We start from the raw sequence: 17,251 nt of genomic DNA, 5'->3' as shown, positions 1-17,251 counted from the left end.
CCGCCCATGTCGTCAAAAGTCAACTACTTGGCCCATCACTTGGACCCAGCCTCAGCCTCTTAGGCCAGACGGCCAGTGCCGCCTAGATTAGCCGAGCTAATAGATATTTATGTCTGTACCAACACCTGCCGAATACCTACCACAGTACGGCGTGCAGCCAGGCCAGTGGTTTTTCTTCGTTTCGGCTTGGTTTGCAACATCCCAGAGCACTGCTAGCCCACTCCACAGCGTATTCATATTGACAACCACCGAGCTGGTCGCGTTCAGTCTTCTTTCGAGCTTCGCAGCGTGCACACCGCTCCCTCCACTATTCGATTCGATTCGATCCGAACTAGTAAGCTCCGAACCGATATAGTCTCGCATTAATTCGCGTGCGCGAGAGTTTGATACCAATATTGCAAGTGTTTTATTTGAGGAGAATACCAAGCACTCAAGGTAATTGAAACACTTAGTAGCTCCAAAATAGTTTCGGCTTGCAATCTAGCACTCCGCCGACCTCATCTCGACCTGCGATTCCTCCTTGTGATTACCGCATTGTAAAGACAATGCTGCTCATTTTTCGGGGCTATTAGGCTGCAATTCGAGGCATTTGCCAGCCCAGCGAAGCGTTTAATTGGGGATAACAAAGGTAGGCCCCTCTAGTTTTGTACCGTGTCTTGTCTAGTGGCTGCCCTACTGAGTTTGATTTCGAGATACGCTCGTGAACCCCCGTCTATGTCAGGGTCGTGTCATGACCTGTCGCAGTCTGATATTTCGATATTCCACATTTTCCGCTTCGAGTTCCGTGGTTTTGTCTGGCCCTATGCATATATTTGAACCTCGGCTTGCGGCTTGCTGCTAATTTTATGTGTCGGGGTTTCATCTCATTTGTATCAATGCTGATCCAATACAAAAGCCATTTACATACTGAGGGGGTTTTTTATTTAAATATATCGTGAGACTACGTGAGCAAAGGCCAAATGGGAAATGGAATGGAAGAATTGCCAAACATTTAAAATTTGTTCGATTTCATGGTTTAATGTCTCAGCCTCAAGTGGCTTTCTTAATGATCCTCCACACAGCCACATCCGCAGCTCTTCTGCGTCTTTGAGCTTACGTTGCCTTAGAAAAGGGGTCATTGGTACGCCGCAGTCAGTCAATCAGTCACTGCGCTCCAATGGGTTTATTAACTGCAGACCGATTGCAGGCTGCACTTTGCATTGGAAAATTTTAATGGCCCCATCATCGTTAGCCAGTTCTGAGGTCGCAATCGAGTTGCAACAACACGATATTACTTAGGCTAAAAAGCAGCAATATGTAAACAAGAGGAACCATCGATAAACACAGCCACATACAAGCTAATTAAAGATTCAAAAATGTTTCTACTTACAACTGATATACCGGTTTTGGCTCTAATAAAAATATGACAAACGAAGGAGAGAAACAAATATCATAAGATAAAGAGTCTTGTCGTTTCGAATAGGGTCAATTTGCGTTTGCGTAATATCAAAGAGCTTAAAAAACACTCTTGCCAATTGTGGGGAAGGTAAATTTAAAATGGTATACAAAAATTTTCGGATTTGAATTTTTCGATTTCGACGTAATTTTTGCAAATCGTTCCGCTACATCAATATGCCTAAGAACATAATACATAGATGGTAACAGCTGAAACAAGTTTCTTGAATTCCATTATCTTTGTGATGCTCCGCGTTGAATACTATGCACACATTGTCCTTTAATTAAAAATAACAAATAAGTTATGTTATTTTAGTTGTTTATCAGTATTTTGCATTAGTTACAGTTTTCTGACTCGTCTCTTTCTCACTTGTCCGCCCCAATTGGGATCAAGTTTGTGGCCTAAGTCTTTCGTTTACAAAATGAAAATGAAGCTCCGTTGTTTTAGGTTCAGTTTTAATAAATACGCTTGTGTGTAATGCTCATGACTTCGGGTTTGACAACTTTGGTCGACCGAAATTTGGCTCTCAAAATTTGTCTCAATGTGTGTATTTCGAGGATTGCATAAGTGCAGGCAATCTGAGGTTGTTTCTCGGGCTGTGGCGCTGCTCTCGTTGGTTTCACACATTCGGCGGACGCGTTTTAATTGGCCATAAAGCCGAAAACTGGGGCTCAGTAACAAGCCCCTAAAGGCAGGTGCCGCGAGGCGATATGAAGGAGAACCGCAGTGATCCAAGTGAAGTGATCCCAGAAACAGCTCCAGCCACATAGATTATAGCTTGTAGTTCAAGGTGCAGTGGGGCTGCTGCGTCGTGCTTCTTTGCGATTTCCATCTTCGCCAGCTCTGCTCTGCTCTGCTGGAGGAGGTAAACACTCATTGACGGAGATACAGTATTGGACATATGCATACACTTGGGCGGGGTGTGACCACAATCGAGCTGCAATAAATAGGTAAACAAGTACGTCCGCTCGGTCTTGCGTGAAATGTCATGACATGCCCAAAGTGCAAGGCACAGGCACAATCCACAATTCGAGATTGCCGAGCAGATGTGGCCAACTGTAACGCGGCTGCAATCCAACCCAGCCGCATGCAGATTGAGAAACAAATACTTGCAACAATCCCCGTCGGAGGGGGAGATATAAAGGCAACCTGGCACGCTAGACGGGTTCGATGCCAGCTACCCCTGGCAATTGCATAAGCCAGCAAAGAAATGCGAATCCACAGGCGCAATCGAAAATCCAAATAGAAACCGAAAGTCCACTGGAAACCAGTTTGCGGCAGGTTCAGCTCACTGGTTGCTGCTGTGTGGTGGCTGCTTCCAAGTCGAACACCAGATGTGGCAAGAGGGGCACGCGTGGCCAGAATTAGCCCCAGTTTTTCCAGCACCACTTGCGCCATTCGCTTGCCAATCACTAGTTTTTCCTTTGACTGGTTTTCGCATTCCCGGAATGCTTCTTGCGTCACTCCATTCCCATTCCCACTCCCAGAAGGTGTGCTAATACACCCCTTTCTTGCAGCAAGATGACGGTGGATCTATCGCCTGTGCAGGAATACTATAAGGATAAGACGATCTTCATCACTGGAGCGTCTGGGTTCATGGGCAAAGTTCTGCTGGAGAAGTTGCTCTACTCCTGCCACTCCCTCAAGGAGGTGATCATCATCTGTCGCCCGAAGCGCGGCAAGGCTCCCGAGACGCGTCTCGAGGAGATGTTCAAGCTGCCCATCTTCCAGCGCATCAAGGACGAGCGGCCGGAGATGCTCAAGAGGGTTACCATCTACCAGGGCGACGTCACCTTCGACCGTAAGTGTAGCGCTCATGTTCCGCACTTTAATATCGATTGATTAGCATTTCCTTCCCTTCAATTGCAGAGCTTGGGCTCAGCGGGGAGAGCCTGAAGCACGTGACCGAGAACACTAACATTGTTTTCCACATGGCGGCCACCCTTAAGCTGGAGGGCAATCTTCGAGACGCCATCGACATGAACTTGCTGGGCACCCGGCGAGCGCTCAACGTGGCCAAGGAAATGAAGCAGCTTGAGGCCTTCATCCACTTGTCCACGGCATTCTGCAACTGCGACCAGGAGGTGATGTATGAGAAGGTTTACGAGTTCCCACACAAGCCGGAGGATCTTATGCGACTGGCCGAGTGGATGGACGTGAAGACCCTGGACGCCATTACGCCGGATTTGCTAAAGCCGCACCCCAACACCTACACCTACTCAAAGCGCCTGGCGGAGCTTCTGGTGCGCGATCACTACGAGTCCATGCCCGTCATCATCGCCCGTCCTAGCATCGGTAAGTGACCTTTTAAGCACGGATGCCACCTCGCTGTTGCCTATCCGCGTCGCTTTGGCCTGCGGCGAATCGATTTATCAGAGTCGTTAATTCTCCATGTCTCTGGACGGGATTGCTTGCTTGCTTGGTAGCCAGCTGCGCTGGAAGCGAAATGGAGACTGCAATTGCCAGCCGCCAGTTCCCCTCTAACTAATAACTAATAATGCGCCTCCGCTTATGCCGCCTTAAGTCTATGTCTGTGACTGTGTCTGTGTCTATGTTGCCCTGGCTTGCTTATTATTTATATCTTTTTCGGCCACCTGGCGTCTTTGTTGGACGTCTCTGCCTGAATGTACGATCTGTCTGCGCTGGCAGTCAATTAAAGTTTTCTATTAGCAGTTTTTGGCCAACCTGAGAGGTCGTTATTCATAGGAGGTGGAGAAACTATTGGGCAGAAACCAGTCCGACCATTTGCAAATGCAAATCTGCAAAATCAAACACTAATTAATTTGAAGTTGGGTGGTAATTTGATATTAAAGTATACTGTTTTCCGTGATGATTTCCTACCAGTAGTACTCTATGTGAAGAAAGAGCAACATACAATTTATTTAATCAAATCTTCTATTTGTATACAACATATGATCTGAATAAGTAGAAAAACTGTCCAGATAAGGTTAGGAAAATGTTTGTTAATAGGTATTTCCGATGGCAGCTCCCCTCAAACTTATTTAATGATAGGCTAGCTGAATGCTGAAATCGATAGGAGTGGATGAATGTTTCATTTGTAACCGGGCGGGTTCAAGGCAGGGGTGACCTGCCTAGCTGGGCAAATAGCCCATGGATACACCCAATATAGACGGGTTACCTCCTCGTTTGCTAACTAGCGAGCAAAGATCGGCAGAGTTCGCCGATTTTAGCAGATCTTCAGAGACATTAGCGGATGATAATGAATGTACTTGTTGGGGATTGGGTTGCTTTGGTGCTAGTTATAAGCCGCTTCTTGCCACCTACCGCTAATTCGTCAAGTGTTTACGCTTTCCGTGTGTTTTATGACATCGCCACTGGTTGATCTCGCGTCCTCCTATTCGGCGCGGGCTCACCCGCTTGACTCTTCCGCTGCCGCGCTTCTTAATACGTACACCGCACATGAACCACAGCAGCAGCAATACAGGTCTGAGCAACCACAAACCGCCAACCAACACCACCACAACCACAGCGCTTGAAACGAAAGAGCCCGATTACATGGCATGGTGTACAGCATTGCTTAAAACAACAAACTACCTCAACCACTGCACACAAACGCCGTCGTCATTGACCAAAAAGTTCAATGAGCATGCAATGAAAACAAAGAAGACAGAAACGCCCCGCTTTACCCTTCCTCTGCCTCCGCCTCCGCCCTCGCATCCGCATCAGCCTGATCCCAGGAACGTCTGGGAGGAGGAGTCCCAATTTGAACTCATCTCCCGCACGCCCAGTGTCGCCGTCGGCGTACGAGCCTGTCCCGGGATGGGTGGACAACCTTAACGGACCCACCGGGCTGATGGTGGGCGCCGGCAAAGGTGTCATCCGCTCGATGCTGATTGACACGCGCCACCTGTCCGAGGTGATTCCGGTGGACTACGCCATCAATGGACTGTGCGTGATCCCCTACCAGTTTGCCAAGATGTCGGAGCGGCCGAAGGACGTGCCGGTATACAATATCACGTGCGCTGACCACCGGAAGATGCAGTGGGGCGAAGTAATCGAAATGAGTAAAGAAATAGGGTACCGATACCCGATGGAAGCGGGTCTCTGGTATCCAGACGGATGCATCACCACCAACAAACTGCACCACAACATTAACGTGCTGCTTTTCCACTGGCTTCCCGCCTATTTGATCGACTTTATCCTGCTGCTGCTTGGCCAGAAGCGATTGTAAGTTGCGGACCCTGTGGATCGTGGACACAGATCTTGATCCTCTCTTCCTAGCATGATCCGCGTCCAGAACCGCATCTCTGTGGGCCTCGAGGTGCTGCAGTTCTTCACGATGCGCGCCTGGTTCTTTAAGTCGGACGCCTACTCCTCTCTGTGGGCCATGCTGAACGAGGCGGACAGGAAAAAGTACGTAGCGCGAGCGTAGAAGGGTACTGAGTTCACTTAATCCGAAACACCTGATCCCACCCAAAAGCTTCAATATGGACATGGATCCCGAGGAGACTGTCCCCATGTACATTGAGTCGTGTGTCCAGGGAGGGCGACAGTACCTGATGAAGGAGTCGCCCGATAGTTTGCCCCGCGCCCGGCTCCAGCTGAAGCTGTAAGCGAGACTCGCCCACAGGACCCTAAGCCCTGAGCCCGATCTCTAAGCACGGTCTTCCTTTCATTTATAGAATGTACATCCTGGACCGCGCTTGCAAGACGCTCATCGTGGGCACCCTGTGCTACTGGACCTACGGTTTGGTGGCACGTCTGCTGGGCGTCTAAGACGACGGCCACCCGGGACATTTCCAATCCATTTGCGCGCTTATCTCAATCAATCTCCGCTTAGGTTCGCTTGGGGCATAACTTCGAGCCACTCGACGAGAGGCCTCGAATCTGGTTTTCATTTCTACTTTAAGTGATTATCTATGTTTCGTGTCAAAATAAAAAGTCTGTGTACTGAGCTTATGTGTCTGTGCTTCAAGTGTACAAGTGTTGATCCAGAGGACTCGCGCGACAACACGAACAACACAAACAAAACCCACAAACCCACAGAACACACAGATCACACAGGAGAAAGAGCACAATGATATTTTCCCCGATTGCACACTATTTCCTAACTTCTAAATTCACACACTCATCCTTGGCGAAAACATAGTCCGAACCATACACAACTACACTACTCACACCCACACCCACACCCACACCATACACACATTCACACATAATACGGCTTCGGTGACCATCATCTTGGGCTCGTGGTATGTAGACTGGTTTCACGCGTTGAGCCGATCAGACGTCCCTTAGTAAACATCTCTTCCTTCCGCCGTGTAGTGTCTCCGGCTGCCTTCGAGCCGTTGCCCGGATGGGTGGACAACCTGAATGGACCGACTGGCCTGATGATCGGATGCGGCAAGGGCGTGATCCGGTCCGTTCTGGTGAATCAGCAGAACAAGGCCGAGGTGATTCCCGTCGACTACGCTATCAACGGACTGATCGTCATTCCCTACGAGTTCAACAAGCAGGCCAAGCGGCCTACCAATGTGCCCGTTTACAATATAACTAATGCGGACCACAGGAAGATGACCATGGGCACCGTTGTGGAGATGAGCAAGCGCATCAACAAGCAGATCCCATTTAACGCGGGCCTATGGTACCCAGACCCCTGCGTTACTACCAACCAATTATACCACAACTTCAACGTGGCCCTGTTCCACTGGCTGCCCGCTTACTTCCTGGACTTCCTGATGCTGATCTTAGGGCAAAAGCGATTGTAAGTTGCGCCGCACTGAATTACCCCAAATGGAGCTTATGTGCCGTTTCCCTCCCTAGCATGCTGAGAGTTCAGGAGAAGATATCCACAGGTCTGGGCGTCCTGCAGTTCTTTACCCTCAATGCCTGGTGCTTCCGATCTGATAGCTACGCCTCCCTATGGAACAAACTCAACGAGGAAGACAAGGCGATGTAAGTGCTGCTACTGAATATTAACATATTAACATATCAACATCAATTTCCCGTTCAGCTTTAACATGAACATGAACACGGAGAACACCGAGGAGGAGTACATGATTGAGTGTGCTAAAGGAGCTCGAAAGTTTATCCTCAAGGAAAAGGAGGAGGATCTGCCCAGGGCGCGCGTGCACATGAAGATGTAAGTTAGGCAAGAGCCTGTGCTACCAACTATGACTTACTCATCTTCACTTCCAGCCAATGGGTCGTGGACGTTGTGTGCAAGACGGTGATTGTGGGACTGTTCTTCTACTACCTCCTTAAGTGGACGGGGGTGCTGGCTATATTCTGATTCTAGTTCTCCGTGGACTTGCATTGGTTTGGTGGTCACAGGCATTTATTTAGTCAATTAGCTTAGTTGTAGTTACACATATTCGAGGTTTTGAATCCAAATAAATATGATTGTAGGTTGTTGAATATACACATTTCGCCAACTGCGCCGTGTTTCTCTTTCCCAGTCCAGTCACCAAAGCAGACTTTGTGTCCCAGCATACTGACCTCTACTTTGTTCTCCAGTAACTCCGGCTGTCGCTGAGCCCCTGCCAGGTTGGGTGGACAATATGAACGGACCTACGGGAGTTCTCATTGGCGCCGGCAAAGGAGTTATCCGATCCATGATCTGCAACGGGGAGCTAAAATCTGAAGTCATACCTGTGGACATCGCCATTAACGGCCTAATCTTGTTACCATATCATAACAGTCTTGCGGAGAAGAGGTAAATTTTTCAGACGCCCCCCTTGTCAATGTGATGTATAACTTCTGCCACAGACCTCTTCAGATCCCAGTCTACAACTTGACCGTGGACGATGCCAAAAAGCGCACATGGAAATGGATAATGGATGTGGGTCGCGACTTGGGCATTAAGTACCCCTTCGAAGTGGGACTCTGGTATCCCGACGGCAACATGACGTCCAGCAAATTCTATCACACCATCTGCACCATTCTGTTTATGTGGCTGCCAGCCTACCTTATCGACTTCCTACTCCTGGTCTTTGGACAACGTCGCTTGTAAAACCTTCAAAAGAATTTGGCACTTCCGAACAAGAATCTAACCCAAAACTTTTCTGTTTGTCTAGCATGATACGGGTTCAAACCAAAATCGCTGTGGGTCTGGAAGTTTTGCAGTTCTTTACCACGCGAAGCTGGGACTTCAAATCCACACACTTTGAGCAGATCTACAAAGAATTAGGATCTACAGATCGGAGGATGTAAGCAATATAAAACATATGCATCTTGATGCATTGAATAGGCTTGTAACGAAATCATATTTACGACAGATTTAAGATTAACACCGACGATGTCGACGATTATGAGTACATGAAAGTCAGTATTTTGGGTGGCCGTCAGTATGTGATGAAGGAACCTTTAACTTCGTTGCCGAAATCCCGCATACAATTGAGATTGTAAGTAATTTGTTACTTCCATATATAGTGTTTAACCAATGCTCTTGTTTTTCAGCATGTATGTCCTGGACCGTATTTGCAAAACAATGATAATTTCAGGCCTTCTGTACTGGGTTTCCCAAAAACTGAGAGTAGTCGACCTATTTAGAAGCGCATTCCCTACTAGTACATAAGCTTCTAGTACATAATATTGTTCTTCAGTTGATTTCTTAACATTTTGTACCTTTTATTTCATATGCCTTTAAGAAAGGGTTTGTTGTAAATCAGGTCAAAAATATTCAGGTGTTTTGTATACGTAAACTTGTAATTGCAAGTCGTTGAAAATAAAAATTTTAAAACATTAGGCTATTTCATTTAAATTTGCGAGTTACTGTTCTGGACAGGGCATTTTTAAAGGCACTGTCTTGAAGTTATAGAAATTTGAAAAAATAAAGACGAGCCTGGAATCCAACTCACGTCCCAAGCTCTGCAGATCTGAATGGGATTTGTACCAAATCAAGGATGATGTTCCATTGCCGACGGCGGTAATGGAATGAATAGAATATTTAGTATCTATAATCACTTGTAGCCGTTTGTTATTAGTTATTATTAGCTGTTCGGCATACATATAACTGGGAAAAATTTAGCATTATTTTTTAATGCGCCCGGAAAGTCTTAACAAGTGTGCCCATATATCTGCCATTCACAAAATCTAAGCTCACGAGACAAAAGAGTTATCGATTGATAGGCATGCTCTGTGTGGCCCCTGTTAGCTTTCTGTTAAATTTAAATTTCTGTAAAGTGCCCGCCACTGCGATCGCTTTCACGGATCAGATTAGTCGTTGTCTGGATATTAACGAGGAAGGTAATGATCGAGCAGCAGTGTCGTGCGTTACTTGCTTAGGCGCTGAGAAGTGTTTTGAAAACAGTTTTTGAAAGCCCGAGGAAGATCTCAATGGGTATTGACCATTGAGATGACTGTTGAGTCATCTCATTCACTATGCAAATAAGACCGGTGTTGCGCCAAATCTCTACTTAAAGAGGATGACTCGCGGGGAAATTAAGACGTTTTATTAGTTACTGCGAGTGAATCATGTGTAATGCAGATCTGAAACCGCAGTTGCAAAGTGATCTGTGCTCGACTTCAACCCACACAACAAAAACATAAGCAGTGAAAACAAGTTTTAAAACATTTAACGAACCAAGGTTAAGAAACTGCAGAAAACGGCGCCCACGGCGCAATCGAAAAAAATTAAAAAAAGCTTTGTTTTAATGACGCCAGAACAGCTAATAAATTGATTGAATTGCATTTGATAAATGATTAATTTGGAATGTATGCGACCAGTGACGTCATCGAAGTATTTTAAAAAACGATTTTAAAATGCCTGGTGGGCAGATAACGAACATGCCCTAAAAGGCAACGCCCGCCGTGTCCACTTTTCTGTGAAGTGCTCGGATTGTGATACCATTCCCAAATACGATTTGAACGGATAGTGTTCTTGCTGACCAGGCGAGTTTAGAAAATGTCGTGTAAGACGAGCCGACAGAGCCCCATGTTTACCCAACTCGGAACTGGGTTGGGGACATTTCCCCCAAGCACAGACATTTGCATCGAACTTAGGCGCACAGTGCTTCCGTTCCCCTCCAGAAGCGCTTAATATGCGTTTTTTATTGCCAATTACAATTAAGTTATCCATCGATTAGGCGTTATGCGGCATGTTAGGACCCTCCTCTGGAGCCCGCGCTCCAGCCTACTCACGACTGCAAAAACTGTGCGACTGGATTGGATTCATTCGCTCGCTGATTTGGCTCCGCCCATCTAATTTTGTATTCGCTTCCTACTGTTCGTGGGGCACAGGGGCGTAGGCCCAAAGGGGCTAAAGTTTTTTGGACCGATTGGTAAGTGGTGATTCCTTCGGTTCAGGAATCCATCCATCTGGCATACGAATAAGCTTTCGTGTGTTGATCTCACACATATACTATGTACATACGTCCGAGTGTGTTTAATTAAATTATTTGAAATTACTGAATCGTGCGGAGCGGAGGCTCTCTGTCTCCCCACTCCGGACACCCCTCCCAAATCTTTTGTTGTGCACACGATGTGGGCCAGTCAATTGTTTATGAAGTGCACAGTGGGTATATAGAGCACCGATCTCCATGTGGCAGGGGTATCCACTTTCGTGTGGCTATTGCCCATGTGTCTGTGGGCTGTTCGCTTAAACATTTTTTCCGAATACAACTAAATTCTGGCGCTGTTGTTTTTTCGCGGATGCTTCACAAGCTCACTTCACCATGAAGTCAGCCCCCGTCCACATCTATATCCACATCTTCAGGCCCATCTCCGCACGCATCCATCTTAATTATGACTTTTTTTTCGGGCTGAGCTTTGCAAAGTTGATTACACAAAAAAACTTCAGTTGTGGACTGCTGTCCCCAATCACGATCGCTGTTTTTCTGCCACTCCTAAGCATTTTCAAAGAATTCGTGTTTCTGGCTATTTCCCTTGTTTTTCCAGCCCCCAATTTAAGTGTAAACACAGCCGAACGATCGTCTGTTATTCATTAACTGCAGAGAGAGCATTAAATTTAGCAAGCAAAATCTTCCGTTGCCAATAAACGGACTTTATGGACAAGTAAATTAGTTTATTGTATTTCGAAATCGCCCACTCCATGAAAATCTATAAGGTCACGATATAGCCGAAATGTTGGCACTCCATTCGTTCCGGCACGTATGTACGTATGTATAAAACATGATAAACAAGGGAAACGCGATTTTAATATTCCTCAGATATTTGCTTGGATCCGGAGCAACTATACATATTTATCTGCGCTGCTTCATATCCAGCTGTCGGTGTCGCGAACTCCCTTCCTTTTCCAGACATTTTCCAGACTATCCCTCCGATCCCCTCTTGTTGGTTCCAATTTGGATTAAGTGACAGGGAGAAGAGAAAGCGAGAAAGTTATCGGCGAGCCGAAGTTTATCTACCCTTTTGTGGAAATCAGAATATATTTTCGCATAATATTTGACGGGCGTGACAATTGTAAGCTGGAGATCTGTAACTTCTCTATTCTATTGTGCTGTACTGAGTTGTATTGAGTAAGCCCATAATGGTATTTCTCATTTGTACCATTTCCACATTTTTGCTAAGAGCTGTGCAATTCTTCCGTTAAATGTTTGTGTTTGCTTGCTTCTCGTTTTTCCTGTGCAAACCTGATCGACGGGTTTTCTTTTGGCAGTCTCCAAGTGCATTCCACATCCCGAAGGCTGCGAAGAATTCGGTTCCCCGGTTCAATCGGCTCTCTCTGAATGGCGGTTCTTCTAATTTTGATTACGCCATTCTGTCAACTGTCGGCTAAAACTTTGGGCCTGAGCTGGGCAAACAATAAAGTTGTTTGTCAATTGGTTTTACAAATAGCCTAGTGGCCAAATACGCAACACAAACAACGGGGGCCAAACAGTGAGCCAATTAGAGAAGATGATTGTGCGATTCTGTTTATCTTATCAGGCCGACCTTCCCACCTGGGGGGGTCATTTACAAAACCCAATTTTTCGCCCAGCCAAAAGACTTCGGCTGAGTAGCCGCTTTCAACGGATGGGTCGGGCATATGTTTCCTGATTACCAATTCTTCGGCTATTGATAAATAATCAGAAGTGGCGTATTCAAATTAGCCAGGTCTTGAGTGTGATTAGCAGATTTCTCACACATTTCAAGTATCACAGCGGTCAGCACAGAACTGTGGAAACGAGAATCCCCCAGAAGAAGCCGCCTTGAAATTTACGAACAAAGCCGCCTATAAATCTCGCAATTTCGGCGCTCCCATTGCCTGAGCCGCCCCAGGCTCCATTCGAGCCCCATCTAGAAGAGTTATCAAAGCGTAAAGCGCAACAAATTGATTGCTAATTGATACTGATGTGTAGATTATTTTATGATTATTCTTTATGATCGTTAGACGTTGATACCCGCACCAAACCTGATTCAGATTTAGTGGATCACTCCGGCCGCAGCCACTGCTGGTACTTTGGGGGCTCGAGTACCCCCGTCCACCGCCAACCTTGTCTTGTCTTCGCATGGATTGTTATAATTTAATAACTACACGGGGGAGCAAATTAAGAGCGATTTCGGTACCACAGAAACCACTTAAGACGCTTTCTTTAATTGCCCCCAAAACGGAGATTTGGCTGTGAAGAAACCTGTAGGGCAGCTTTTTGCTCCCGCTCCATTCCAGCCTCATGTCCACTCCATGTGAAAACCATCGTAGCATGAAGCGATGTCAAATGCCGTTTTTCGAGAGCGTCCAATTCCAACCCATTGTTTTTGACTTCCAAGGCCCTAAGGTCTAGTGGGGTCACAAGGTTGCCTGAGTGAGCAATGCGGGTTCTTGCTTCATTTTCAGCTTAAGTTACTCATTCGACGCGTGGGGGTAATTACCTGAAGTCCAGCCCACATAGACATTGCTCATCCGCTCCGTGGCTGCTCTTTCTTTGCAGACCAAACCAATGGACTTTAACAACTGCGGCTTCATTGATCCGCAGGCCCAGCTGGCTGGAGCTTTGGCCAAGCAGGACATCCGACAGTTCGTTGCTGCCCTGGACAGCGGGGCCCTGGCCGATCTACAAGACGACCGTCATACCAGTATCTACGAGAAGGCACTCTCAACACCAGGTTGTCGGGAATTCATAGAAGCCTGCATCGACCACGGTAGCCAGGTGAACTACGTGAGTAGAGCAACAGGGAGTAGAGGTCGGACACAATCTAACCACAGTTCATCTTCACAGATCAACAAGAAGCTGGACAAGGCCGCGATCAGCTATGCGGCCGACTCGAGGGATCCAGGAAACCTGGCGGCTCTCCTTAAGTACCGCCCCGGAAAACAAGTCCAGGTTGATAGAAAATATGGGCAGCTTACTCCACTTAACTCACTTGCCAAGAATCTCACGGAGGAAAATGCCCCAGATGTGCACTCCTGCATGCAACTCTTGCTGGACTACGGCGCCTCGCCGAATATCGTAGACCAGGGCGAGTTCACACCCTTGCACCATGTGTTGAGAAAGAGCAAGGTGAAGGCTGGGAAGAAGGAACTGATTCAGCTCTTTCTGGACCAGCCGGAGTTGGACATCGATAGTTACCGAAACGGAGAGGTGCGCAGACTGCTGCAGGCGCAATTTCCGGAGCTTAAGCTGCCGGAGGAGCGTCATACCGGGCCGGAAATTGACATCCAAACCCTTCAAAGGACTCTACGGGACGGGGACGAAACACTGTTTGAACAACAGTTCGCTGAGTACTTGCAGAATCTCAAAGGCGGGGCGGATAACCAACTAAACGCCCACCAGGAGGAATACTTTGGACTGCTGCAGGAGAGCATCAAGAGAGGCAGGCAGCGAGCCTTCGATGTCATTTTGTCCACTGGCATGGACATCAACTCGAGACCAGGCAGGGCCAACGAGGCCAATCTTGTAGAGACGGCCGTGATATACGGTAACTGGCAGGCGTTGGAGCGACTTCTGAAGGAGCCAAACCTGCGACTTACTCCAGACTCTAAGCTACTAAATGCAGTGATCGGCCGTCTGGATGAGCCACCGTATGATGGCTTCAGCCACCAGCGCTGCTTTGAATTGCTCATTAATAGCGATCGCGTAGACATCAACGAAGCTGATTCCGGACGCCTGGTGCCTCTGTTCTACGCCGTTAAGTACCGCAACACGAGTGCGATGCAGAAGCTCCTGAAGAACGGTGCCTACATTGGTTCGAAGAGCGCGTTTGGCACACTACCCATCAAGGACATGCCACCCGAGGTTCTCGAAGAGCACTTTGACTCTTGTATCACCACAAACGGCGAGAGGCCTGGTGAGCAGAACTATGAGATCATCATCGATTATAAGAACCTTATGCGCCAGGAGAAAGACTCCGGAGTGGGAAAGAGTTCAGATGCTCTCAACCAGCTGCACGACGAAATGGCCCCGATCGCCTTCATCGCCGAGTCGAAGGAGATGCGCCACCTGCTCCAGCACCCGCTGATCTCGAGCTTCCTATTCCTCAAGTGGCACCGACTTTCCGTGATATTCTACCTGAACTTCCTGATATACTCGCTTTTTACCGCCTCCATAATTACATACACGCTCCTTAAGTTCCACGAAAGCGATCAAAGGGCTCTTACTGCATTTTTCGGATTGCTCTCCTGGCTGGGAATCAGCTACCTTATAATACGGGAGTGCATCCAGTGGATAATGTCTCCAGTTCGGTACTTCTGGTCTATAACGAATATTATGGAGGTGGCTCTTATTACACTATCTATCTTTACCTGCATGGAATCCAGCTTCGACAAGGAGACACAGCGCGTCTTGGCCGTATTCACCATCCTACTAGTCTCCATGGAGTTTTGTCTACTAGTGGGCTCCCTGCCAGTGCTCTCAATTTCGACGCACATGCTGATGCTGCGAGAGGTGTCAAACAGCTTCCTAAAGAGCTTTACCCTCTACTCGATCTTCGTGCTCACCTTCAGTCTGTGCTTCTATATCCTCTTCGGCAAGTCAGTGGGGGAAGACCAGTCTAAAAGCGCTGCGCCGGGTCCACCTCTGGAGAAGAAGGAGGAGGACGAACAGGGCTTCAACACATTCACCAAGCCTATCGAGGCCTTGATCAAGACCATTGTGATGCTGACAGGCGAGTTTGACGCCGGAAGCATCCAGTTCACCAGCATCTACACCTACCTGATTTTCCTGCTCTTCGTGATCTTTATGACGATAGTGCTGTTCAACCTTTTGAACGGTCTTGCAGTGAACGACACCCAAGTAGGTCTATCGCCATTAGTATTATTTTCCTTCGCTAATCCCATTTCCGGCGTTATCTATTATCTAGGTTATTAAGGCTCAGGCGGAACTGAACGGAGCCATTTGCAGAACCAACGTCCTTAGTCGGTATGAGCAGGTTCTCACTGGCCACGGACGCGCTGGTTTTTTGTTGGGCAACCATCTCTTCCGCAGCATCTGCCAACGTTTGATGAACATCTACCCGAACTACTTAAGTCTGCGTCAGATTTCCGTGCTGCCGAACGATGGAAACAAGGTGCTTATTCCAATGAGCGATCCCTTCGAAATGAGGACTCTTATGGGCAACAAGAAGGCTAGCTTTCAGCAATTGCCCCTGAGTGCTGCAGCGCCCCAGAAGAAGCTGTTGGATCCACCGCTTAGACTTCTGCCCTGCTGCTGTTCCATGCTCACCGGAAAGTGCTCCCAGATGAGCGGCCGGGTGGTCAAACGGGCCCTCGAGGTAATCGATCAGAAGAACGCGGCGGAGCAGAGACGGAAACAGGAACAGATCAACGACAGTCGACTGAAGCTGATCGAGTACAAGCTGGAGCAATTAATACAGCTGGTCCAGGACAGGAAGTGATGGAGCATGTATTTTGGTAGCTTTAGTATTTATGAGACTAATCAACCTTTTAGAACGTGTTGCATTTAACTTGCAGTTTAAAGAGCCGAGTTAGTCGGAAATTGTTTTTATTAACATACGAGTAATGAAATTGAACAAAACCCTTAATAATTGTCAGTAAGTAAGTAGTATATAATGGTTATATAGACAGTAAATATTGTATAAACGAATATCATTACTGTACCATTTGTACCCGAGTAAATATTTAATTTCAAATGTTAGATGTACGCTTTTTAGAGTTTTCATTTAGTTATTCGCTTTACTTAATCTTCTTTTATTTTGATTTGATATGATTCGGTTCAAAATGTGTGTTAGTCACATATTATGGTTAATGGGCTCTTAATCTTTTACTTTTTTGTCTTCCTTGTCTATAATAATTCATTTGTTTAAGTCAGAGCTGAACTGAGCGTAGCGGACCAAATCGAATTACACGGGCGTAAAGAGCTAACGAGGCAATCAATGGCAATGGAGAACCGACTGGAAATTTATGCAAGCTGTGCGCTCATAATTTGTTAACAATTTTCAGCCTAATTATTTGTTTTTTATGATTCCGACAGCAACGGATAAAAAGCTTCAGGCCGTTTTATGGAGTGAGTGAAGCGCAGGCATCGATCGATTAAGCTAAGCTAGAATACAAATTACTACTAGGCCTTAGTTTGGTTACTCGACTTGATAACGCTGTTGATTAGCTGCTGCTGTTATTGTTAGAGGACTAGGACTAGGACCTTTAAAGCGGCAAATCAAAATAATTGACTTAGTTCTCGGAGCGTTTTGGACAATCTTACGACTTGTTATTCGGTTTAAGTGGTATTATTCGTCTTATTCTGCTGCTGGTAGCGTGGCCGATGAAACATTAACTGCTATCTTTCGTATATACTTTAATCTCAACAATGTATATATATAAATAAAATCGTGTATTCTGTAAGGCATGCCTAATTAAACCAGCCGTATTGCTAACTATAGGTATATATTTGTGTACTTCCTGTGGTTTTGCTTCCTGCATCCTGCATCCACCTATCTCTCCCAAGTCCGGGAGATTGTCTT

General features: G+C 46.8%; 2 protein-coding genes across 5 annotated transcripts; both read left to right on the top strand.

Moving 5' to 3' along the window:
• Nucleotides 1–259: 259 nt before the first annotated feature.
• On the top strand, nucleotides 260–9,114 carry LOC117137041 (putative fatty acyl-CoA reductase CG5065). 4 transcript variants are annotated; one of them, XM_033298247.1, is made up of 8 exons: nucleotides 263–435; nucleotides 2,953–3,236; nucleotides 3,305–3,730; nucleotides 7,913–8,111; nucleotides 8,165–8,404; nucleotides 8,473–8,604; nucleotides 8,674–8,799; nucleotides 8,855–9,114. In XM_033298247.1, exons 2-8 carry the CDS (start codon nucleotides 2,957–2,959, stop codon nucleotides 8,970–8,972), a joined length of 1,521 nt encoding a protein of 506 aa, XP_033154138.1. In that variant the 5' UTR covers nucleotides 263–435; nucleotides 2,953–2,956; the 3' UTR covers nucleotides 8,973–9,114. The 4 variants fall into 4 exon arrangements, with proteins under 4 accessions (XP_033154140.1, XP_033154141.1, XP_033154138.1 ...); XM_033298249.1 differs by lacking the exons at nucleotides 7,913–8,111; nucleotides 8,165–8,404; nucleotides 8,473–8,604; nucleotides 8,674–8,799; nucleotides 8,855–9,114 and adding exons at nucleotides 5,185–5,623; nucleotides 5,678–5,809; nucleotides 5,877–6,005; nucleotides 6,079–6,706 and having other exon boundaries at nucleotides 260–435; XM_033298248.1 differs by lacking the exons at nucleotides 7,913–8,111; nucleotides 8,165–8,404; nucleotides 8,473–8,604; nucleotides 8,674–8,799; nucleotides 8,855–9,114 and adding exons at nucleotides 6,722–7,160; nucleotides 7,220–7,351; nucleotides 7,410–7,538; nucleotides 7,595–7,819.
• Nucleotides 9,115–9,587: 473 nt separating this feature from the next.
• Nucleotides 9,588–16,428, top strand: LOC117137679 (transient receptor potential cation channel protein painless). The gene is made up of 4 exons (XM_033299248.1): nucleotides 9,588–9,643; nucleotides 13,267–13,494; nucleotides 13,555–15,567; nucleotides 15,635–16,428. Exons 2-4 carry the CDS (start codon nucleotides 13,276–13,278, stop codon nucleotides 16,166–16,168), a joined length of 2,766 nt encoding a protein of 921 aa, XP_033155139.1. The 5' UTR covers nucleotides 9,588–9,643; nucleotides 13,267–13,275; the 3' UTR covers nucleotides 16,169–16,428.
• The last annotated feature ends 823 nt before the right edge of the window (nucleotides 16,429–17,251 follow it).

The sequence above is a fragment of the Drosophila mauritiana genome, chromosome 2R (genome assembly GCF_004382145.1).
Source record: "Drosophila mauritiana strain mau12 chromosome 2R, ASM438214v1, whole genome shotgun sequence".
NCBI lineage: Eukaryota > Metazoa > Arthropoda > Insecta > Diptera > Drosophilidae > Drosophila > Drosophila mauritiana.
The sequence above is the reverse complement of the archived record's forward strand: the minus strand, read 5'-3'. Positions and strand labels throughout refer to the sequence as shown.